Source organism: Oryx dammah, unplaced genomic scaffold (genome assembly GCF_014754425.2).
Source record: "Oryx dammah isolate SB20612 unplaced genomic scaffold, SCBI_Odam_1.1 HiC_scaffold_24, whole genome shotgun sequence".
NCBI lineage: Eukaryota > Metazoa > Chordata > Mammalia > Artiodactyla > Bovidae > Oryx > Oryx dammah.
Window position 1 is genome coordinate 17,949,101 of NW_024070208.1, and position 25,860 is coordinate 17,974,960.

At 38.2% G+C, this 25,860-nt stretch overlaps 1 protein-coding gene across 1 annotated transcript in view; it reads right to left on the reverse strand.

The window, feature by feature from the left end:
* Positions 1 to 3,676: 3,676 nt before the first annotated feature.
* SUCLA2 (succinate-CoA ligase ADP-forming subunit beta) overlaps positions 3,677 to 25,860 on the reverse strand; it is a 58,610-nt gene continuing 36,426 nt past the window's right edge. Inside the window, exons 5-11 of the mRNA XM_040266911.1 lie at positions 25,373 to 25,501; positions 22,275 to 22,413; positions 13,454 to 13,615; positions 13,221 to 13,363; positions 11,344 to 11,464; positions 10,338 to 10,426; positions 3,677 to 4,616 (exon numbers count right to left, since the gene is read on the reverse strand). Of these exons, the coding sequence (XP_040122845.1) occupies positions 4,542 to 4,616; positions 10,338 to 10,426; positions 11,344 to 11,464; positions 13,221 to 13,363; positions 13,454 to 13,615; positions 22,275 to 22,413; positions 25,373 to 25,501 (858 nt within the window). The 3' untranslated portion in view covers positions 3,677 to 4,541. The remainder of the gene's footprint in view (positions 4,617 to 10,337; positions 10,427 to 11,343; positions 11,465 to 13,220; positions 13,364 to 13,453; positions 13,616 to 22,274; positions 22,414 to 25,372; positions 25,502 to 25,860) is intronic.

A 25,860-nucleotide genomic window follows, 5' to 3' on the forward strand; every position in this document is an offset into this window, starting at 1 on the left:
TCGTCTTCCCTCATTTTATATTGCAAACCTCTAAATCTCATTTCAGGTTATCACCACACGATAAATTACATACATCTGAAAATTGATTTTTCCAAAGGTCTTTTCTCACCCTTTACGTTTCAACATGACCAAAGAGCATGATTCTAATTACAGCCCTGCACACCTGACCCACAGCCTGCTCACATTTATGCCCATGATTTTTAACTTTTCTTTAAATAGAATTCTCAGCCAAGCAAAGGACTCACTAAACAGCTCACTAAAATGTGAATAGCTTCAATGTCCTGCTGGAGTTGTGAGTGTCACTTCTCTCTTTTTGGTTTTTGCTTGCTTTCTCCCTTAACATGTGTGGGTTTTTAAAATCCCATCTGCTACAAAGCACCAGTATCTATCAAGCTTACTGCCCTAGCTTCTGTAGCTGTAAAGCTGATATAATAGTCGAAATTGGCTATATCCTATGGAGAAACTGGAGAAGTTTATATGGTAGATCCATATAATTGTAACTTAGAGAATTCAAATTTTAAGGTAGGTTTTCTTTCCACATGAAGCAAGTAGGGCTGTAAGGAAGGGAAGCCTCAAGACTGAGAACATTCATGAGTATCACAGGCACACCGCACTTAACTATACTTGACTTCATTGTGTTTTGCAGATGCCGTGATTTTTACAAGTTTAAGGTTTGTGGGTGGGCCACCCTGTCCATCATCTCCCGGAGCTCACCCACGCCTATGGGTGCCATTTTTCCAACAGCGTTTCCTCCCTTAGCATCTCTGTGTCACATTATGGGATTCTTGCAACATGTCAAACTCTTCCATTTTTATTACACGTCTTAATGATCTGTGATCAGTGATCTTTGAAGTCACTAATACGACTCATGGAGGGCTCAGATAATGGTCTGTATTTTTTAGCAATAAAAATGTTATTTTTATTAATTTTTTGATGTGGACCCTTTTTAAAGTCTTTATTGAATACGTTACAATATTGCTTCTGTTTTATGTTTTGGTTCTTTGGCCACGAGGCATCCCCAGTTCAGTTCAGTCGCTTAGTCATGTCCAGTTCTTTGCAACCCCATGGATCACAGCACGCCAGGCCTCCCTGTCCATCACTAACTCCCGGAGTCCACCCAAACCCATGTCCATTGAGTTAGCGATGCCATCCAACCATCTCATCCTCTGTCGTCCCCTTCTCCTGCCCTCAATCTTTCCCAGCATCAGGGTCTTTTCAAATGAGTCAGCTCTTCGCATCAGGTGGCCAAAGTATTGGAGTTTCAGATCAAACCCACACCCCCTGAAATGGAAGGTGAAGTCTTAACCGCTGGACCTCCAGGGAAGTCCCTGCAATAAAAGTTTTTTAAATGAAGGTATGTACACTGGTTTTTAGACATAATGTTATTGCACACGTAACAGACCACAATATAAAAATATCTTGGGAAAACAAAAAATTGGTATGACTCCCTTTATTGGATATTGGTTTTATTGCAGGATTCTAGAACCAAACCCACATTATCGCCAAGGTGTGCCTGTATGTGTGCTTGGGGGATGAGGAAGGAGGGTGTATAAGTAGACACCAGCCAGTTATCTCCACTCTCTCTTGTCCACAAAACTGACTTCTTCCCCCACCATTACATTATAATCATTCTTATCAAGATTAGTTATAGCCTGCTGCTTCAATTCCACTAGTTTTTGTCCTGTTGGGCTTCCCTGGTGGCTCAGACGGTAAAGCATCTGCCTGCAATGCGAGAGACCTGGGTTCGATTCCTGGGTCGGGAAGGTCCCCTGGAGCAGGAAATGGCAATCCACTCCAGCACTCTTGCCTGGAAAATCCCATGGACGGAGGAGCCTGATAGGCTACAGTCCATGGGGTCGCGAAGAGTCGGACACAACTGAGTGACTTCACTCTCTTTACCTGACTTCTCAACTGTAACTGATACTATCAGGATCCACCATTCAAGCATGGTTTGTACATTAGCAGCCAAGACACTCTCCTCTCAGTGGTCCAAGCCTCAGAACTCTTTCAAGATCCTAGATGCTGGCCGCACTCACCTTCTGTGATGGCCCACACTGTCTGTGGAATGTTTCTCTCTGAATAAATCCACTTCTTACCTATCAAAAAAAAAAAAAGACCCTAGATGCTCATTACATCTCAGTCGGAGCAGCTATGGATCTCTGAACTCAGCATGGTTTGCTTTCAGTACCCAGCACACATTGTGATTTAAAATATGTCAACAAACTCCTTGATATTTCCCTCTTCAAGAATGGAGATGAATTCCCTTCTTGTAGACTGAACTTGGTGGTTCTTTTTTTCTTAAGGTCTTTTTAAAAATACATATTTATTTATTTAGCTGTGCTGGGTCTTAGTTGCAGCACCTGGAATCTTTTAATCTTTGTTGCGACATGCGAGATCTTTAGTTGCGTGCAGCATGAGAAGTTGGTTGTGACATGTGGGATCTAGTTCCCTGACCAGGGATGGAACCTGGAGCGCCCTGCATTGGAAGCTCGGAGTCTTAGCCACTGGACCACCAGGGAAATCTCTGGACTTACTGATTCGTTTCTAGTAGTGTGTCACAGAAGGGACAATGAGATGAGAACCCAAATATCTGAGGTTAGAACACAAAAGGCAGGGCGACTTCCTTCTTGTTCCCTTGGATCACATGCTCTGGAGGCGGCCAGCGGCCCTGTCACAAGGACACTCAAGCAGCCCTGAGGACAGGCCGACATGGGGAGAAACGGAGGCCAACAGCCACAAGTGGGGGCCATCGTGGAAGCAGTCCTCAAACCTGCAAGTCAGGGTATCACCAGGACCACCACCCAGATAAACTACTTCCAAATTTCCGACACATACAAACTGTGAGGTTAAAATTTTGTTACTTGAAAATCACTAGTTTGGAGATAATCTATTATGCAAGAATAGATAAGAAAAATCTAGTATTACCAGGAGCCTGTATTACATCCTCTCTGAAATACCAAGCTGTCTAATTCCTGACTAGACCCAACCAAAACAAATGCCAGTATTTTCTGAGCAAATCACTGGCTGGCATTTTTTGGAATGATTTAATTAAAAGCTAAAGGCTTTGGACTTTTAATTATAACTTTATCACAATTCTAGACGGTTCAATGGCTCTGATTTAGTCTTTTAATGTACAGGCTGGGAAGAGAGATATGATATAGGTGGTTTGAATGCATGTATATTTCATGTGTTCTCCCTATATAATTGCCCCCCTACCCCTTTGCCTCTATCTCCCTCTCCCCACTAAGTAATTCTAGCAAGGATGAGAAAGGGGCTAAGGAAACTAAGAACACTGAAATTTAGAAACTTGACCAGCTTATACTGCTAGTAAGTAGTGGAAGCAAGATTCAAACCAGATAGTTTACTTTCAAATTCTGTGCTCATAATCATTGTGCTATGCTGCCTCTCGTGTGTGTATGTGTGTGTGTGTGATCACATTTCAAGAAACAGGTAGAAGTTCTCAAATTCACCAGTATGTTTACATACATAGTCTACTCCTTGGCTGATATTTCCTCCCATGGTACTTAACCTGTTAATAGTTAAATTATCAACTGTTTCATGCAATGAAGATGGACATCTACATACACACATATATACAAATTGGGACACAAAGGACAGTGTAGGCTTTTCTGGAGAAGAGTACCAGATGGCAAACGTATAAACAGTGGAATTCAAGTGAAATATCTTTAGATTTTTATTATATGCAAATATCATTCCTAGTACACAATCTATGAATCAGTTCCTCAGAGGTATTTAGTGCAATGATAAACACATCACTTTTTACTGTGTTTACTTAAAAAGGAAAAAAAATAATCCAAATCACATTGGGAGATCTTTATTAATTTATATTGACATTGTTAATTTTGTCTGCCAAGTCCTTAGTAAATATACCCTTATTTGATACAAACTTCCAGGTTCTCAATAACACAGGATCATCATGAGGACTAGCAGTTATCAAGAGTTTTGTAATGATTAAAATAATGTTCAAACAATTCATAAGTTACTTCACCGAAATACTTAAAAGAATATTCTGGGGAGTGTTTGAAAGATCTGCTTATAAATAGTGACGGATATACTTAGTTAAGTATTTGGTGCTGAAGATAAACACTTCTTATATAAAACATTGTTTTAATACATTGCTCTACTAATGAAACTAGTTTATTAGATATAATACATTTCTAACACTAAAGAATAAAGCTTTATCTTCATATTTATTTTATTCATAAGACTCTTATCAATGAAGAATGCTGTACCCAACAATAATAAACTGGCATACTGCAATAATAAACTGGCATATTCTGTAAAAGTGAAAAAGAAAGCTGCAACAGACCACACTAGATAACTGCCTTACACAGTGTTTATACAAACAGCCCCTTTCGAACAGAAATAAACACGGACCAAACGCTTTTAGTTTTTATGCCTAGGTGGTAATTACAAAGCTGCACACACTGAAGAGAAAAGGAACAATAGTAATACAGAACACAGTATTTTTAACAATTATAACACATTTAACATCCTCAGTCGACCACTGGATTCTCAGATCAGATTGGCAACTGAAATTTCACATCCACCTGGGCTTGCTTGGCTAAGGTCACTATCTCAGAGAGCTTCACAACCTGAAAGGAAAAGAAAACAATCTTTGTCTCTATTTTCACAAAAACATAGAATCAGAACAATTGGTCAATGCAAAATTAACTGCATCTTCAAGCCTTTTCATTTAAAACATCTGGGCTATTCTGATATTGTTATAAACTACTTCACAGTCTCAGAAGCATTTGCCACTCTGGCATGCATCCATGCTAGGTTGCTTCAGTCATGTCCAATGGTTTGCAACCCTATGGACTGCAGTCTGCCAGGCTCCCCTATCTGTGGGATTCTCCAAGCAAGAGTACTGGAGTGGGTTGCTGTGCCCTCCTCCAAGGGATCTTCCCAACCCAGGGATCGATCCCGTGTCTCTTACCTCTCCTGCACTGACAGGAGGGTTCTTTACCACTAGTGCCACATGGGAAGCCCTTGCCACTCCTAGAAGGACAGACAAATCGAACACTTCATAACCTGCATATTATAACCCACACTAGATTTTATTCACATATATTAAATCAGAAGGTATTAAATAGATACATATCTTATATATGTATATACCTCTTTTTCATTGCCCTATTTACATCTATCTTTATTTTTTTCCTCTTTTTAAATTGAAGTTTAGTTGATTTACAGTGTTGTGTTAGTTTCAGGTATACAGCAAAGTGATTCAGATAGATTCTTTTCCAGATTCTTTTCTCTTATAGATACTGAATATAGTTCCCTGTGCTATACAGTAGGTCCTTGCTGATTATCTATTTTATATATAATAGTGGATATGTGTTAATCCCAAACTCTTAATTTATTCCCCTCCCCCTCCCTTTCACCTTCGGCAACCCTATGCTTGTTTTCTGTATCTGTGTCTGTTTCTCTTTTGTAAGTTCATTTGTGACATATTTTAAACTCCACATGTACGTGGTATCATACGGTATTTGTCTTTCTCTGACTTCCTTCACTTAGTATGATGATCTCTAGGTCCATCCGTGTTGCTGCAAATGGCATTATTTCATCCTTTTTTATGGCTGAGTAGTATTCAATTGAATATATGTGTATGTATATATACTGCATCGTCTTTATCCATTCATGTGTTGATGGACATTTAGGTTGCTTCCATCTCTTGGCTATTGTAAATTTGCTGCTATGAACATAGAGGTGCATTTATCTTTTCCAATTACAGTTTTCTGCAGATATATCCAAGAATAGGATTGCTGAATCATATGGTAGTTCTATTTTTAGTTTTTTGAGGAACCTCCATACTGTTTTTCATAGTGATTTCACCAATTTACATTCCCACCAAAAAACTATAGGACATTTCCCTTCTCTCCACACCTTCTTCAACATTTATTCATAGACTTTTTAGTGATGGTCATTCTGACTGGTGTGAGGTAATACCTCAATGTAGTTTTGCATTTCTCTAATAATTAGCAATGTTGAGCATTTTTTCATGTGCATGTTAGCCATCAATCTGTATGTCTTCTTTGGAGAAATGTCATTTACATCTGTTGCCCTTAACTATCAGAGAAGGCGATGGCACCCCACTCCAGTACTCTTGCCTGGAAAATCCCAGGGATGGAGGAGCCTGGCAGGCTGCAGTCCATGGGGTCACGAAGAGTTGGACACGACTGAGCGACTTCACTTTCAGTTTTCACTTTCATGCACTGGAGAAGGAAATGGCAACCCACTCCAGTGTTCTTGCCTGGAGAATCCCAAGGATGGGGGAGTCTGGTGGGCTGCCGTCTATGGGGTCGCACAGAATCAGACACGACTGAAGTGACTTAGGAGCAGCAGCAGCAGCAGCCCTTAACTATCTTTGATGACAGAAATAGTAACTGTCTTAGCTGGATACTACACAACGCAAAGCACATCTAAATAAAAGTTTGGGGAATTCCCTGGTGGTCCAGTGGTTAGGACTTAGAGCTTTCACTGCCAGGGCCCAAGTTCAATTTCTGGTCAGAGAACTAAGATCCTGCAAGCCACATAGCATGGCCATAAATAAATAAAAGCTGATTTTAAAAATATGTATATAATCCTAGAATGTTGGGATAGGAACTTGAATCTAGAAGTTACTATTTTACTTTCTGTCAGTAAGTTAACAATTATCAACCTGAATTCCAATGTTCTCTCTATAAATCTATCTGAGAATATTCAGCTGGTACCATACAAAATATACAAATTAAACATATCTAAAACCAAACAACAAATTTAGCTTCTCTCCCCTCCAGCAGAATAGTTAAGAGAAGGTTTTAGACACCCTGAGTTCAGATCCCACTCTGATGCTTCTAACATGTAATCCTGAATAAGATTAATGTACTGAGCTTTTGTTTCTTCATCTATAAAAGTGGATATTATATCAGCAAACATATTAAGTCAGGTAATAGTGGAAGGGGAAAAAAAGGCTTAGCATTGCATGCATAATAAATTATAAATGGCAGCAATTGCTAATATTATCATCATATTATTAATACTGTCATGACTTCCATAACCTCCTACTAGAAAAACACTACAGACACAACTTAAATCAACTGTTCACTTTTATCTTCCACGGTCTATTTGATCAAGCTCCTACTGATTCTTATCCTTTCTCTCCATGTTCAAAAAGCTCTTCCTAATTCAGGCTCTCACTGCAAACAAGTATATTTTCAGAGAAAAGTTCTAACCTATTCATTCCCTTCACCTCACATCTAATTACTGAACTAGCCAGACTCCTACTATCCCTCACTCTTTCCTTCAGCAACTGATCCCACATCTCAGTGTCAAAACAGGCTTTCTGAAACACTTTCTCCCTACCATACCCTTACTCAAAATCTTAATTTAAACTCAGGATTGTGTATAAGTTCACAATGAACTGTCTATGAACTTCAGATAAAAAGTCAAAAGTTCGCATTTACAAACACCTCTGTTTCCACTACAGAGTATTCACCAAGATATAGTGTTAAATAAAAGAAATGAGGTAAAATACATGTTACTATGATGTAATGTGGGAAAGTGGAGAGATATATGTACATACATACATACAGTATTTGTGTTTTTAAAGAAAGTGAAAAGATGAACTAAGAAATTCTAATTAAAAAAACTGACTACCTATGGGGAAGGAAGAAACAGTAATAGGTATAAAGGCTAGCTTCTCTGAATGTATCTTGTTTTATAGTTTGACTCTGGAACCATGCAAATATTTACAACAAAAAAAATTAAGCAATTACTTTAAAATAAATAAATGAAACTGCATCAGAGTGGGATAAAACAAAGAACTATTTCACAGGAATTTTAGAATCCAGCAAATTTGGGGAAATACTTCAAAGGACAAAAAGAACTGTGGACACAAATCTACTACTCTACTTTCAGTAGACATATTGTTGGTATTATTATTCTAAAACTGTTCTGTTTGTATTGAGGGACAAAGCAATGAATATTTATGTTAGCATGGAATGGGGAAAAAAAAAAGAAACATATCAGATAAGAAAGAAAAAAAAAAAAACTGTACTCCTCGATTTGGAAATATCAGTACGCGCTCATGTATTTCTCTCTTTAAAAAATACGTATTTTCCTAGACTTGTAACTTAAAATCTAGAAACCACAAACAATCCAAAAGTTATAGGTACCTTTAAGGTTTAAATTGTGATATCTAAACACCATTTGGCTGATTTCAGGTCAGCAGCAAGAAATGTAAAAATGACCCTGAAACATCTCATTACACCAGAAAGCATAACATAGGACATGTTGAGGAGTCAATGGGAAGAGGTTCTCACTGACCACAGATGGGATGATCTAAAAATCAGAAAAAATAACTAAAATGGACTGAACCACATCAAACATTTAAATCTGTGAGTTCAAAATAGGATGTGCATACATTGTGTATATGTACACACACCTAAAAACAAAGACTAAGAAACAAAAAAGCCTGTGCTACTGTCATAGGCCATACTGGAGGCACTGATACCATCAGTGCCTTAGCATCATCAACTCATGTACCTGAAATGATTTATGCAAATTTAAAGACGTTTTAAATATCTACACAAAATCATTTAAAATTTACTTATCAATAAAAGCAAAGAATCAAGTAAGTATCCTGCCTTTTCTAGGCAAAATGGGCACCATGACAATAAAATAACTGATACAAGAAAGTTTCACTTTTTATATGTATCCCATATAATAAATAATTACAGAATTAGAAAAATCACCACTTTTGCATAAAATGTTGCATCTGAGTGTCAAGGACTTCTAGTATTATCTGAGAAATTACTTGACATTTATATACCTCTTTATGTAATTACACAAAATGAACAATAAAATATTCTTGCTTCCCACTCCTCAAAATCAAATACATATAGATCAAGCCTATAGACTGAACTACCAGTTTACAGGAAGTATAGGAGCAAAGGAACATGTTAACGCATTACTGACCAGGGGATTTTTTGCAGAAACTAACGCCTGTGTCAGACTTTATTTTTTTGGGCTTCAAAATCTCTGCAGATGGTGATTGCAGCCATGAAATTAAAAGACGCTTACTCCTTGGAAGGAAAGTTAGGACCAACCTAGATAGCATATTCAAAAGCAGAGACATTACTTTGCCAACTAAGGTCCATCTAGTCAAGGCTATGGGTTCTCCAGTGGTCATGTATGGATGTGAGAGTTGGACTGTGAAGAAGGCTAAGTGCCAAAGAATTGATGCTTTTGAACTGTGGTGTTGGAGAAGACTCTTGAGAGTCCCTTGGACTGCAAGGAGATCCAACCAGTCCATTCTGAAGGAGATCAACCCTGGGATTTCTTTGGAAGGAATGATGCTAAAGCTGAAACTCCAGTACTTTGGCCACCTCATGCGAAGAGTTGACTCATTGGAAAAGACTCTGATGCTGGGAGGGATTGGGGGCAGAAGGAGAAGGGGACGACAGAGGATGAGATGGCTTGATGGCATCACCGACCTGATGGACATGAGTTTGCGTGAACTCCAAGAGTTGGTGATGGACAGGGAGGCCTAGAGTGATGTGATTCATGGGGTCGCAAAGAGTTGGACACGACTGAACAACTGAACTGAACGCCTGTGGCCAGTGATATATTATGTAAGTTAATACTGAAACATTCCAGTGAATAGTGTTCAGGTAACAATGTATTAATACAACTCTGGTCAATAAATTGTTAAATGACACCCCATAGATACAATCATTAAAATCCAGACTATAGGAGACACTACTAGCCCATCACCCTGTTTTGTTTGCAACAAATAAACTTAAAAAGGGGGGTGGGGGTGGGCAAGGGGGAATCTATAAGGAGAAATTTAGTGATATATTAACCAAGCATAGATTTATTTTGATCCTAAATCTAACAAAGATCATAGGCAAAATATATTTAAGAAAATCAGAGATGTTTCAACACTGACTCGATTCTTTTTTATAAAATATAAACATAATACCACTATCCCACCTGAAATAACAATAATTCCTTTATATCATCAATACTTTTATCTTTTATGGGTACATGATGGTATGTATGAAATGATATAGTGTTTGGGATTTGCTTCAAAATAATCATGGGCAATGGAAGGAAGTAGGTAAAAATTAGATGAGACAAGGTTGGGCATGAGTTGGTAACTGTTTAAGATGTTGGGATATGGGATATGAAAGGTATATGGGATTCAATATTCCTAGTATTTAAGTGAAACATTAATTATTAGCAGTATTAGCTGTTCACTTTAGAATCTAAGTGCCTGTAAACCTTTCAGACACTGCAAATTTTTCCTTAGATCAACATAACCCGTTTACCATTTTAGCAGCTTCGTCCAAGTCATCACAAGCAAGAATTTTAAGTCCACTGTCCGCTATCAGTGCCTTAGCATCATCAACTCGTGTACCTGGAAATGATTTATGCAAATATAAAGATCCTTTAAATACATACACAAAATCATTTAAAATGTTTGTCACAATATACTGCAAATATAAAATTTCAACCAACTTCTGTCATTTAATACAAATGCTTCTAAACCAAAGAAAATACTGTAAAAACCTAGAGCCATCTTGTAAAATACTTTGCCTTATCACATTAATGGTAATTCAGACAAGTCAGAACTCAAGACAACGCATAGCAAATAATGTATCAACTTATACCAAACAAAACTATCAAAAATTTTGTCCCAATGTTAGATTTTTTTAAACTCACATTTTAAAAAGTCTCTATTATACACTCTTATTTTAGAAATACAGCTTTTTTTTTTTTTTTAATAGCTTCAACTGTAGGGCTGACTTTGTTTTTTTTTTTACTTTATTTTACTTTTCAATACTGTATTGGTTTTGCCATACATTGACATGAATCCGCCACGGGTGTACATGAGTTCCCAAACATGAACACCCCTCCCACCTCCTACCCCATATCATCTCTCTGGATCATCCCCGTGCACCAGCCCCAAGCATCCTGTATCCTGCATCAGACATAGCCTGGCGATTCATTTCTTACATGATAGTATACATGTTTCAGTGCCATTCTCCCAAATCATCCCACCCTCTCCCTCTCCCTCAAGAGTCCAAAAGTCTGCTCTACACATCTGTGTCTCTTTTGCTGTCTCGCATACAGGGTCATCATTACCATCCTTCTAAAGTCCATATATATGTGTTAGTATACTGTAAAAATACAGCTATTTAAAACTAAATTTAAATGAACTAAACTCCTTGGAATTATGAACTTTTAATAATGAACTTTTAAAAGTTTAAATAAAAGTTTAATTATGAACTTTTAGAGTTAGTGAAACAATTACAAGATACCTTTTACACTCACCTTGTAACCGTACCACAATAGGTATTTTAATTTCCAAATCCTTTACTGCCATGACTATACCCTGTGCAATAACATCACACCGCATGATTCCTCCAAAAATGTTGACCAAAATAGACAGTACCTGTCAATAAAATGTTTTGGGAGGTTAAAATTTTAAAGGAATGACTCTTTTCCCTTCCTTCTCAGGAACACACTCATATCTGAGCCTTGTGTGTGTGCTCAGTCACTTCGGTCATGTCTGACTCTCTGCGACTCTAGGCCTACAGGCCACCAGCTCCTCTGTCCATAGGATTCTCCAGACAAGAATACTGGAGTGGGCTACCGTGCCCTCCTCCAGGGCATCTTCCCCACCCAGAGACTGAACCTGCATCTCCTGTGTCTTCTGCATCACAGGCAGATTCTTTACCGCTGAGCCACTGGGAAAGCCCTACCTGTGCCTTATAGAAGTTAACCCCACAGAAACATTTTCAGACCAAACAGCCATACTGTCTGCGTGCAGCTCTCCTCACTGAAGTCTGGCAGTCGACCACCCACCAAAATTTCCTTCCCCTCCTTGGGTAATTTCAACACCTAGTTCACAGTTTCTTCTCTCCTGTTCCATATTATGGAGAAGGCACTGGCACCCCACTCCAGTACTCTTGCCTGGAAAATCCCATGGACAGAGGAGCCTGGTGGGCTGCAGTCCATGGGGTCGCTAATAATGGGACACGACTGAGCGACTTCCCTTTCACTTTTCACTTTCATGCATTGGAGAAGGAAATGGTAACCCACTCCAGTGTTCTTGCCTGGAGAATCCCAGGGACGGGGGAGCCTGGTCTATGGGGTCTACAGAGTCAGACACGACAGAAGTGACTTAGCAGCAGCAGCAGCAGCAGTTCCATATTAACAAGACCTCCCGATTCCGTTTACTTGCTTCCTATTAAGCAAAGCCATTAGTCCAGGCCACGTGGTAAGACAACGTTATGTGAAAGATCTCCAGCTTAGTCCTCACAATTTCTCTTCATTCTTCCCCATCAACTCTACCAACTTTCCACAAACACCACGTCCCCCAAAGCACTCAACAATGTGGCCACTCTTGAATACAGGCTACATCCAAACCTCAGGGCTCATTTGGGTCAGCATTCTTTCATGATCACATAGTCAGGCCACCCTGATTCTCCGAGTTTATCAGCTCTGTCTTCTGTTCTTCTATAGCACTACATTCAATTCATCAGCCTCAACACACTGCAAAAGGCCTTGAAGGAAAAAACCATGTGTTCCTAAATCCAAGCCCAGTGTCCAATACAAAGGGACATATGTAAACAGCTACTTCAATGCTATCCACGTTGTCACCCCGGGCTCCGGGCCTGCTTCCAACTCCAATGCCCCAGCACAGTAACTCTTCATGTGCTTCTCTCCATTCTTGTACACAGGCCTAAAAAGCCATGCTTGGAAATATAATAAGAACTCTAGTTCACATTATTGGGATTCCCTGGTGGCTCAGACAAGTAGTCAACAGTTAGGTAATTAAATAATGCTCTGCTTTTAGAGTTTTTGCCAAAGGAAGCTATAGGAATATTGTTCCAATAAAATTTATTTTAAAAAGAATAATTATAAAACAAAAGAAACAAAGCACATTTTGTATCTCATTTTAGTTTAATGCTCTTTATAAAGTTGAATATGGCAAATAAGTCCATAGACTCAAAGGGAAAGAGCAATAAAATGAAAAATTTTATTAAACAATTCTAGAATCTAACACCAAGAAAAAATACACAGCACCATCAATAACAAATATTTATTAATGACCTATGTATGCTCAACAAGTAAAACTATGTACTCTACTAATTAATCAAGTTACTTCTTACCATTCAAATCTAAAACACAGGTTCTGCCCTTACCTTTTTATCTGAAGTAATAAGTTTAAACGCTTCTGTTACTTGATGGACTGTGGCACCACCACCAACATCCAGAAAGTTAGCTGGAGTCCCTCCATGGAGTTTTATTATATCCATTGTAGCCATAGCCAAACCAGCACCATTCACTATCAAGAGAGGAAAATGATTTGTGTAAGCGACAAACATAAAGAAAATAAGATTAACCGATCCACCTCTAACATAAGAACACGTGGTACCGAGACAGCCTATATTTCCGTCAAGGCCAATGTAGTTGAGATCTGCTTTAGCTGCATCTTTGTCCCTTTCATCTTCCTGGGTCCAGTCCTGCAGGTCAAAGATTTTCTTCTGTCGGTAAGCTGAATTAGCATCAAAATTGATCTTTGCATCCATACACAGCACTTTAAAGGAAAAAAAGAAAGCGATTTTAATTTCAAGATAGAAAAAAAAAAAAAACTATACAATAATCAAATGTTTTTTTACTTTAGGGGAAAAACACATTTTGTTACTTAAAGTTTTTCAACTCATGTTCACAACTGATTCAAACTATCTCCTGAATAAGAATATGTGAGAATTTAAAACTGTCCCATCAAAGTTACTGCTTCTACATCTGTCCTAAGCAACAGATAAGGAAGAAAGAAAAACCTCAGAAGCATTTAATGTTCTTTTTAATTACCAAGAAATAACAGTCCATGCTCCTAGCTAATTCCATTGCTTGGGTTCTGGGTCCCAAACTCAAGGGCACTGTCACAGCAATTCTGCTTTTCCAGCACCATAAATTTCACTCCACTTTTCCATGGGCTAAATTAAACTGGCTTGCAAAAAAGGCTATCCTTTCCCCCACCTAATAAAAAGAAAGAAGAAACTCTTTTGCCCACTACCTCCCCGCTTACTCTCCTCTTCCTACACAGCATTATTCACAGAAAAAGTTATCTGTTTAAATCTGGGGTCAGCAAACTATGGCCCATGGGCCAGAATCAGCCTGTGCTGGTTTTTTAATGGCCTGTGAGCTAACAAAGGGTTTTTACACTTTTATGAATAAAAGGTTATCAAGAAGAAAAAACAAAGGGTACAGGAAGAAGGAGAAAAACAGTAGCAACTGAGACTATACACGGCCCACAAAGCCTGAAATACTTATTATCAGCCAATACCTGTGTTTAACTCACTGCACCAAGTTTTCCTCCTGCCATTCTCTCTTAAATTCACTCTAATCAAGCTTTTACCTGCAGCGCTCTACCAAAATGGTCCTTATGAAGGCTAATTCTCTGACTTCATCTTTCAGTATTTTATCCCTTCCTTGCTCCAACCTAACTAAAACATTCTCCTTACTCCTGAATGGACAGAGGTGAAAAGAACCAAGCAGTTTCAGCTGCTGCCCAAAACAAGAGACAAAGTTTGGAGTCAGCCACGTTAACTAACAACAACAAAAGCCAACCATTCTTTCAGAGGAAGAAGACAGAATTCAGCCTCCCAAAATGTCCAGTATAAAAATTACTACATCTCTTAAGAAACAGGAAAATGTAACCAATGGTAAAAAGGAAAAGCAGTCAAAAGAAATAAAACCCAAGATGACTCAAATTTTAAATTATCAGAGAACTGTGAAACGGCTTTTTTAAACATGTTTAAAATGACTTAAAGGATAATATGTTCATAATAAAGCACTAGATAAGAAATATCAGCAGAAAATAAAACTATGAAACGAACCATATTGAAAATCTAAACTGAAAAGTACAAGATGTGAAATCACTGGTGAATGATAATATGTATTTTTCTCATATGCTTCAGATCCCTTGTATTTTCATAATCACTTACAAATTTATAAATTGTGGCATATCTATATATGACAGGATTACAAACATTAAAGTAAATGTTTTAGAAGAATATTTCAGTAAACAAAAAAAGTGCTCAAGATACGTCCCCCCAAAAATCTGCATGTAACTTTATAGACAGCCCTCCATATCTGTAGCTTTGCATAAACAGATTCAACCAACTACAGACTGTGTAGTACTGTTGTACAGTTACTAGGAAAAAAAATCTGTATACAAGTGGACCCTCTCAGTTCAAACACATGTTTTTCAATGATTAACTGTGTATCTATTTTTTTTTAATGAGGATTACATGGATTACATTACCAAGGAACGAATCCTTAGTAGGCCTCCAAAGCATACAGACTCAAGAAGATCAAGACAGGTTCACTAAGTTGAGGGTGATTCTCCAATAAAAACAACCTGGGGTGAAATACCTAGGAAGCACATTTCCTACGCCTGAGCTCTGTAACAGTCAGTAGAACCAGCCACTGACAACTCTGCTAACTAAGCAAGGGTATGTGTAATAGCAGCAAACAGAGCCCACGCTCAATTCATAGTGTTCGAAAAAGGGAAAGCTTTTAAGAGATGTACATATGGTTTTTCACCCCTATAAATCACAAATACCAAATTAATTGCCAAAATCACTAGGCCAAAATTAATTTCCTGCTTAAAGATTTCTCTCAACTGATTTAAAGTCCCCAGGTAAAATAATCCCTCGGCATCCTGGTAAGACTAAAGTCAATCCACTCTCCTTTATTCAGCTTTCACTGAGTTCCTGCCATGTGCTGTGCTGTGCTTAGTCACTTAGTCATGTCCACTCTTTGCAACCCCATGGACTGTATGTAGCCCACCAGGTTCCTTTGTCCATGTGGATTTTCCAAGCATGAATACCAGAGAGGGGTGCCATGCCCTCCTTCAGGGAATCTTCCCAACCCAGGGATTGAACCCAGGTCTCTCCACATTACAGGCAGATTCTTTACTGTCTGAGCCACCAGGGAAGCCTGAGTTTCTGCCATGACCCTTCATAAAACGAAGTACATGGTTCTGAGAAATAACTGTGCCTGATATCACTGTTCCTGGCAGTGGGAATGGCCTGGGTTTGGGTTTTTTTTTTTTTCCCAAACTTGGTAACGGAGGGTCAAAGCTGTGATAAACTTATATGTATTATTGACCTTTCGTACACCATTAGAATTGAGGTCCATAAGAGATCTCAAATTCAAATAATGCAACTTCTGAGACTACAGAGAAACTCAACCTATTCCTATGGAAAAAAAAAAAAAAAATCCAAACTGCCCTGGCTGAAAGAATTTAAACTGTATCTAGAATTCACAACCTCTTGTTCAATGAAAATAGTCAAGAAATTAGTAAGAACATTAATTTCTTTGATTTTCTAACTCAGATAAAAGAATCTGACTTGGGACTTCAGTTCTCTAGGTCCTCTGGACTTTGTCACATTTGTGCCTTTATGTCTCAGGTGTGTCTTTATGCAGTTTACTATCAAAGTATTTCAGGGAATTTTAATGCTATATAATCTAATCTCACCCATGAACTTCTGATACTCCAATAGATGACTGGACATAATCTGGAATCAGAAACAGAAAAGAGTGAATTTCCAGAATTAAGCCTAACACCTTCTTAAACGGCTGACACTGGTATACTGTTTTGACCCATTTTGGAAATTTCTGGGGGTAAAAATTCAAATTACCTACAGGGGAGCCCATAACATCCAAAGGAACAATGGCTGGGACTGGAATGACAGCCTCAAAATCAGAACAAGACTGCAAACAGACAGCTAATCTCTCTCCCTCAAAATTTCCACATCCACGCTGATAGACCACAGGCTTGACAGCTGAGCTCAGTGGGTAAAGAAAATACTGTGGAATGTTTGGGAGCAGGTGAGCAAATCCCCCACTCTGGATGTTTCCTTTCACATCCAAAGGGCTCACTTAGTGTAACATCTGTCTCGTCACTGTCTGTTTACTTACTTCTTCCCAGAGGAAGGGAAGTAAATTAACTGTCTAGTTAATTTATATATTATAAAACCAGACATGCATAATTTAGCTCAATTTTTCTTCCTTTTGGGAGTAAGCTTCCCACAGGGAACAAGCATTTCCGACTGCTATTTCCAAGGCATAGCCTATCCCTGAAAGGACTGCCCTGTTAAAGCCTCATATGTAAATAGATTTATTAAGTCTGTCTAATTGTAATTTAGCTGTCAGATCCATTTTAATTAGAACTCAGGCAGGGAAGACGGGTAGTCACTGGAAGATCTCTCAGAAACCCCAATGATAGCAATAATATGTCAAGCTATTTAAGCAATTCTATTCAAATACATATGTATATTTTTGTATTACCCTATGCTTTCAGAGCATTGCTAGGAAAGTAAGTCTACAGTCTACAAGCTTGCATCTTAAAATTATTCAAACAATTAAACCAGTACAAATTAACAGGTATACTTCAATTCTATGCAGCAGATATGTTCCAAAAGAACTGTGCACAAAGGAAATAATTCCAATTTTAGTCATTCAAAATGTCCTTAAACTACTATTTTAAGGAATACTATGATAATTTCCCCAAATGTATATACTACCTTGTCATATGGTAGCTTAGAACAAAAGGAGATAAATATCTTTATTTCCTATTTTTTAAAATATTACTTTCAAAACTCAGTATGTACCTCATAAATAAAACATATCAATCTGTAGATGTTTAGAACTACCCAGAGTACACTGATCTGAAGCCTCCATTCAAAATACATAAAAGAAGGTACTGTGAGAAATGTAGATGTGTTAACAGAGCCTGAGCTTGAACTCGTCTGTAAAATAAACCCTTCCCTCCATTCCCACTGCCTCTGTTACTTTCTGTTTGGACTACTACTAAGCTTCTTAGCCTAAAAGACTGCTGTTGTTTAGTCAAAAGGTCATGCAACCCCATGTATTTTAGCCTGTCAGGCCCCTCTGTCCATGTAATTTCCCAGGCAAGAATACTGGAGTGTATTGCCATTTCCTTCTCCAGGGAATCTTTCTCACCCAGGAACTGAACCTGACCTCCTGGCTCAGTGGTAAAAAATCTGCCTGCCAATGCAGGAGACTCAGGAGATCTGGGTTCAATCCCTTGGTCAAGAAGATCCCCTGGAGAAGGAAATGGCAACCCACTCCAGTATTCTTGCCTGGGAAATCATGGACAGGAGAGCCTGGTGGGGGTCTACAGTCCATGGGGTCACAAAGAATTGGACTCAGCACACAGCACACATATTCTCCCGTATTGGTAGGCAGATTCTTTACCACTGAGCCACCGGGGAAGTCCCAGCCTAAAAGATTACCCCAACAGCTAATCCCTTACTATTCCAATACTGCTGATAGACTACTCTCTACCCAAAATATCCCTGTCATACAACTGTGTCATATATAAGAGTACAAATTCTGCAGTGGACTATTTGGATTCACAGTCCAGTGCCGGGAGCCAGCGTGAGGAATCCCACCTGTGACAAGGTCATGCGGCAGAGATCTGATGGGCAAGGTCGAGTCAGATCTCAGGTTTTCCCCCTGGTATTTCCTGAGCGTGTAACCCAAAAACTAAGAATATGCCTGCCTGGAAAAAGTCATCTCAAGGCTTTAGTCTTCTGCATTTGAAAGGGTGTTTCAATCCAAAAACCCCTCTGATGGCTTTTTAGCCTGCCTGCAGGACTCACAGCTGCACATGTGATTGTTTGAGGCCTCCTGACTGCAGGAGGCACAGGAAGCTTAAAACATCCTAGGAATGTAGGGGCTTCCGAGGAGTCAAAATCATTAGAATAGGACTGATTAAAGGTTTCATTTGTTGAGCCAATACTTGCTGCCAAATTTTCATATCTTTTACTTGTTGATATAGTTGGTATATAGAAAAAACAAGTAGCAACATTAGATCTTTGAGTTAAGTACCTTCTTTGTTATAACCCACTGCGCCTTTATTCTATAGAGATGTAACTTTAGTGCTTTAAGGAGATTCAGATTAAAGAAAAACACTTCAGGGGAAATGAAATTAACATTCATTAAGGAAGAGAGCCAAAAACTGTTAGCAAGCTTCTCGGCCAGAAGATAATGTAAATCACCTGAGACCTTTTGTATACAAAAAGATATACAGAAAGAGTCTGGGCTGCTAATGCTACATAATTTTGTATTACCCATTGATCTCTATGTATAATCAAAAGTATAAAAGGCCTTGAAGGACAATGGGGGGGGGCAGTCATTGGAAGGACTGGTTTTCCCCGTGTCTCCTCTTTACTCTAATTTCAGGCTGAATTCCCATCTGGGGCATGGAGGCTCACCATGTCTACTTGCTTGTCCTGGCTTTTAAGATCCGTAATAGAGAGAGCCCAAGGCAGGGCACCCTCCAATATTCAAACGGGTGCCAGCAGCCTAACGTAGATGGTGCAAGTTCCTTGTCTGGAACTTTATTGGTTTTCCACGTAAACCAAGTTAATCAGCCTCTTTTCTCCACTTAATTTTCCTACTATACTATTTCTTCCTAATCTAATCTTATATTAATAAATAAATAAGTCTTTCCTCACCAACGCCGTCCCCGCTTCGAATTCCCTGGATCCACCGGGGCTGGCCCCCGGCAGTCCAGCTCTACAATTAGCCATGTGTCCCTGGATAAGTCACTTAAACCTCTTGATAACTCAGTTTCCTGCCCTATAAAGTAAGGATAGTAATAGCACCTACCTTGCCAGAACTGTTATAAACATCTAATGAACTACAGGGTCTATATTTGAAAAGCTCTTACAACAGTGCCTGGCACAAAGTATTTGCTATGTTTTTGTTTATAGAGGGAAAATATTTTTAAAAAAGAAAAAACTTTACTGTAGGAAACTCAATTATACTTAAAGTGTCTCTTTTGTACGGTCAAAATTCAAAACTATATACTATGAAAGAAGAAACTGAAAACAAACCAAAACATGGAAGACAAGCTGAAACACAGTAGAGATATTTTTCACAGACTAAGGAAAACAAATAAAATGACAGAATTAAAATCAACAAATGAAGAACAAAATCAAAAGTCTCTGTATAGAAGCAATAAACAGTAAGAAAATACAATGGCAGAAAAAAATCCTATTCAAAATAGCAACAAAAAATATATTTCTACAAATAAATCTAAAAAGAAATAACTTCCAAAAGATGTGTTATTTTAAAAAATATAAATGGAAAAAAACTGTATTTCTAGTTGGAAAACCTGACTTCTAGAAAGATGTCAATTTTCCCCCAACAATTTATAGGGATGATATAATTCCAATAAAATTCCAGCATGATTGGTTTTGAAACATGAAGAAAAGGTTGCCTAACAATAGGAATTAGTAATTTGACATCCAAGTACCAAATGCAGGACTAAAGGCTTTAAGGAATCTGAGAAGTTCTAAACCACATGAAAGTTTAGACTTCTACAGTGCATATGCACACGCACCCATGGGAACACTGGCTCAATTCCTTGGTGAGTGTTACTCGCTTTCATACAATTTTCACTGCATTTCTTAAAATTTGTCTTTGACCCACAATGGGTTAAGTAATGCCAATCTAAAAGAATAAATAGGTTAAGAACTGCCTCCCTAAAAAAAAAAGGGAAAAAAAAGTTTTATACAGATTCTCCTACACAAATTATTAAAATTTCATTTTTAAAATGTGTATCAGCCCTCACTCTTTAAAAAGTTTAACTAATTTTAGTTTTATAAACTACCTCTATAATCACAAGAGAATTTACTCCTTTGTCTTTATACAACCTTATAAATGACCACCTAAAAATTGATTTCTACAATAATAAGCAGAACTCATTAGAAGTACAAAAGTGAAAGAGTTCTACAAATGCTTAAGGGGATTAGAAATATCCAAAGCAATGTGAAATAAAATCTAACAAATCACAGCAAGAGAAGCAATTAACATGAAATATCAAGAAAAACTTAGGCTACAATAAAGCAGCTTATATTTTTAGAATATCTATACAGGGAAGGGATGATAATTCAAAATCTGACTTACCTTTTAAACACATATAAAAGGAAAGCTGTCAAAGTGATAAGCTAATCTTTTTTCCCTAATATTAAAAGGATTCCAGTATCAAAATATACTCTTTGTACAAAAAGAATCATGTCTCTAAAGTCTGAAACCTGGGGAGATTAAAATGGCTAATTACCCCAAACTATAACTATCCACTTCATGGGAAATAGATGAGGAAACAGTAGAAACAGTGTCAGACTTTATTTTTGGGGGGCTCCAAAATCACTGCAGATGGTGACTGCAGTCATGAAATTAAAAGACGCTTACTCCTTGGAAGAAAAGTTATGACCAACCTAGAGAGTATATTCAAAAGCAGAGACATTACTTTGCCAACGAAGGTCCGTCTAGTCAAGGCTATGGTTTTTCCTGTGGTCATGTATGGATGTGAGAGTTGGACGGTGAAGAAGGCTGAGCGCCAAAGAATTGATGCTTTTGAACTGTGGTGTTGGAGAAGACTCTTGAGAGTCCCTTGGACTGCAAGGAGATCCAACCAGTCCACTCTGAAGGAGATCGGCCCTGGGATTTCTTTGGAAGGAATGATGCTAAAGCTGAAATTCCAGTACTTTGGCCACTTCATGCGAAGAGTTGACTCATTGGAAAAGACTCTGATGCTGGGAGGGATTGGGGGCAGGAGGAGAAGGGGACGACCGAGGATGAGATGGCTGGATGGCATCACTTACTCGATGGACGTGAGTCTGAGTAAACTCCAGGAGTTGGTGATGGACAGGGAGGCCTGGCATGCTGCAATTCATGGGGTTGCCAAGAGTTGGACACGACTGAGCGACTGAACTGAACTGAACTGATAACTATCCACTACAGCGCTAAATACTCTAATCCAACACTGCCCAGCAGAACTTTTTCCAAGAATGAAACTGTTCTGTATGTGTGTTAATGCACTAACCACATGGGGCTACAGAGCACCTGAAATTTAACTAGTGCAACTGAGAAATATTTTAATCTTATATCATTTCATTTTAACTGCCACATGTGACTGTTAGCTGGCATACAGTACAGCTTTAATCCCTCTGTGTGTAAATATATAAAGTGTTTGTTTAATGTGTCTCTTTGTTCACGTTCACTCTTTTCAAACGTTCATATTCACTCTTTTCATTATAAAAACAAGTTTCTACATAGGAATGAGTTCACTTCCTTATGAGTTCAATTCCTCAGTGAAGCATATGATAGGGGCTAAACAGATAATCAATGTTTGATGAAAGAAGATACTTTACCAGCTCCATCTGAATCCTCTACCATTGGATTTATTTCTACCATGGTTGCATCGTATTTCAGAAAAAGGTCATAAAGCTTGATCATGTTTTCTGCTGCAGAATCCACAATACTGGCTGGAAATCCCATCTTCTGTGCAAGCTGAAAGCAATATGTCTCTTTATTATAGGAATGCTGCATAACATCCAATCAACATTAAACTGTTACAAATAAATAACCTTGTAGTTTATTATTTAAATAATAAGCATGAATCATTTATGATCAAATATTAATCACTATTATCATTAAATGGTTAAACAAAACTATGCAAAATCCTCACAAAGCAGGTAGTATGCCCATTTTACAAAGAAAGAGATTCCAAGAGGTCAAATGACTTGCCGTTCAACTCAATTCCTGTTCTCGTGTTTATCCCATAGCCTCCATACTGCTACTGAGCCTTACAGCCAATCTAAACTGAAAAAAGAGGCTTATATTTTATTAAAACTACATATAAAAGGTAGACTACTAATCTCACTGGTCTAAAAACAATGGCCAAAGTACTAACCCTGTTTTACTTTTTAGGTAATTTATGAAGAGTGTCTGCTGCTGCTGCTGCTGCTAAATCGCTTCAGTCGTTTCTGACTCTGTGCGACCCCATAGACGGCAGCCCACCAGGCTCCCCCGTTCCTGGGATTCTCCAGGCAAGAACACTGGAGTGGGTTGCCATTTCCTTCTCCAATGCATGAAAGTGAAAAGTGAAAGTGAAGTCGCTCAGCCGTGTCCAACTCTTACCGACCCCGTGGACTGCAGCCTACCAGGCTCCTCCGTCCATGTGATTTTCCAGGCAAGAGTACTGGAGTGGGGTGCCATTGCCTTCTCTGATCAAGAGTGTCTACATTCAGTAAAATGACTAGTAAAATGAGTATCATCCTATTCATTCAAAAATCTGCTGCTGCTGCTGCTGCTGAGTCGCTTCAGTTGTGTCCAACTCTGTGCGACCCCATAGATGGCAGCCCACCAGGCTCCCCCGTCTCTGGGATTCTCCAGGCAAGAACACTGGAGTGGGCTGCCATTTCCTTCTCCAATGCATGAAAGTGAAAAGTGAAACTGAAACTGAAGTCACTCAGTTGTGTTCAACTCTTTGCAACCCCATGGACTGCAGCCCACCAGGCTCCTCCATCCATGGGACTTTCCAGGCAAGAGTACTGAGTACCTAATAAATGCTAGATTCAAAAGATATCTTAAACCTAAACTTCCCTGGTGCCTCGGCTAGTAAAGAATCTGCCTGCAATAAGGGAGACCTGGGTTCGATCCCTGAATCGGGAAGATCCCCGGAGAAGGGAAAGATTACCCACTCCAGTATTATGGCCTGGAGAATTCCATGGAGAGTCACACATGACTGAGCAACTTTCACTTTCAAGCTTCTAATCTAGTAGAAGAGTTCACAGTCTTGAGCAAAGATTTCTTACTAAATATACCTGAAGAGCTTTTTAAAAAATACATACACCAAGGTCTCAACCCAGAGGCTGTGGTTCACAGGTTCTACAGGGGATCAAGTATCTATAATTTTTTAAAGTTTTATAAGCAATTTTGAACCTACAGAAGAAGCTACATGTATGGAAGTTACATGTCTCTTTTTTTAATCCTAAATGCCACAGTTGCTCAGAAACCCTCTGGAGGAGTTTTCTCCTGTTTTCCTATTGTTATCTAAAACTACAATACATTTAACTTTTAATAATAGAAAATATTAAATTCTTTGAAAGTGAATGTGATTCTGTAAGAAGCCAAATGCAAACAATTAAATACAAATAAAATAAAGTGGATGATCTAATTGAGAAATGCCATTTGGGGTTAAGACATTTCAAAAAAAAAAGAGTAAGAAGAATTAAAAGTACCATTTCATTTAGAAAGATTTCAGAGGTCACAATCTACTGTTTTAAATTTAAACATCTGAAAATTGCAAAAGAATTCTGATCAGCCTAGTATGACATCAGTTTGTCTCGCATTATACTGAGTAGAATTTCCGTCCATCCATCACTCAAAAAGCTACAAACTCAGTACATTATTCCTTCAAATATTGTTGTAAATCAAATGTTTTCTCTTTCATCTAAATTCAAGACTCTAGTTACCACTCTCATATAACTATCTAATGAGTCAAATCTCTGTCCCCTTTAAACATTTATACCACTCACTTGCCTAAATGATTTGCTTCATGCTTTATCAGGGAGGTCTCTGAATCAGTCAAAATTCCTGCTCTACTGTACTTCAATACCATTAGCTTCGTTTGACAGTTTCCTGATAAGAGATGTTAATTTCATTCAAGCTTTAATATTCAAACTTCTTTTTAAGATGGGTCACTTATTTTTTATATATAAACAATTTAATAGCAATATTAAAACATTACCAAGCAACTCTCACACACCATAATTAACGTCATACTTAAGTTTTTGTCTTGGAGAGCTCTTTTTGAGGGGGGAATGTAATGAGAGGGAGAGGCACACAAGGACGGTATAGAAAACTAGTGTAATTGCAGGCAAAATTTATTGTGCATGTGAATACACTGAGAGAAAGCCCACAGCTTTAATCAGATTCTTAAAAGCACCCATAAAACCCCCAAAATAAAATCACTGATCTATCACAGGGATATATGAGACAGTGTCCCTACCATTCCATATAGTGTATAGGAAATAAAGGGGGGACAGGAACATATTAAATGCCACCATGCAGATGTAAAATCCGGATTATCACTCCAGTTCTTCAACAAATGAGAGAAAATGGATGAACAAAGTGAAGAAAAGGAAACCTATAAGCTATTAACAGAAGACGACCTATGAGACCTATAAACCAACTGCAATGAAGGAACTTATGTGGATCCCAACTCAGATTATAAAAGAAAAAAAAAAATACATGAGACAACTAGGGAACTGGAATGACTGGGTAAGTGAAGATACTGAGTTTACTAGGTATGGCTATGGTACGTATAGTGGCTCTTTTAAAAGAATCCTTATCTTTAAAATGTTTTCAGAAGTTTTATCAAGCACTTCACTTACATAAAGTTAATTCTCTTTAAGTGTTGCAATTATCCAATTAAAAGCTAGAAATGTTTCAAAACACAACATACCCGGACAGCTTGTTCCTTTTTGATGCCTTCTACGATATCGATAGGCTCTTTAACTATGGCCTCAGGAGTCTCAGCAGCAACATCTTCAATGTTGACACCACCGTGAGAACTTCCTATTAATACAGGACCCTAGCAGGAAGGGAAACAGAAAAACATCTAGATTTTATTTTGGGCCCATCAATAAAATCTTATAATCTATTTGTGCATACTATCAAACTTATACATCTGTCACTTCCCACTATTTTTAAACTCCCTTGAGAATTTATCCTTGCATCTCCTACAGTGTTCTTCTAAACATTCAATTGAAATAATGGAAAAGGCGGAGGAAGACATTGTCTTACCTGTGAGGGGAAAAGGATTAAAAATGTACACAAAATGTATACCAAACAATATAAATATACACGTATATGTGAAATATAACCTCTACATTTCTCACAAGAATTGCAGGGACATTAAAGTATTGTTTAAAGAACATTTAAAAAATAATA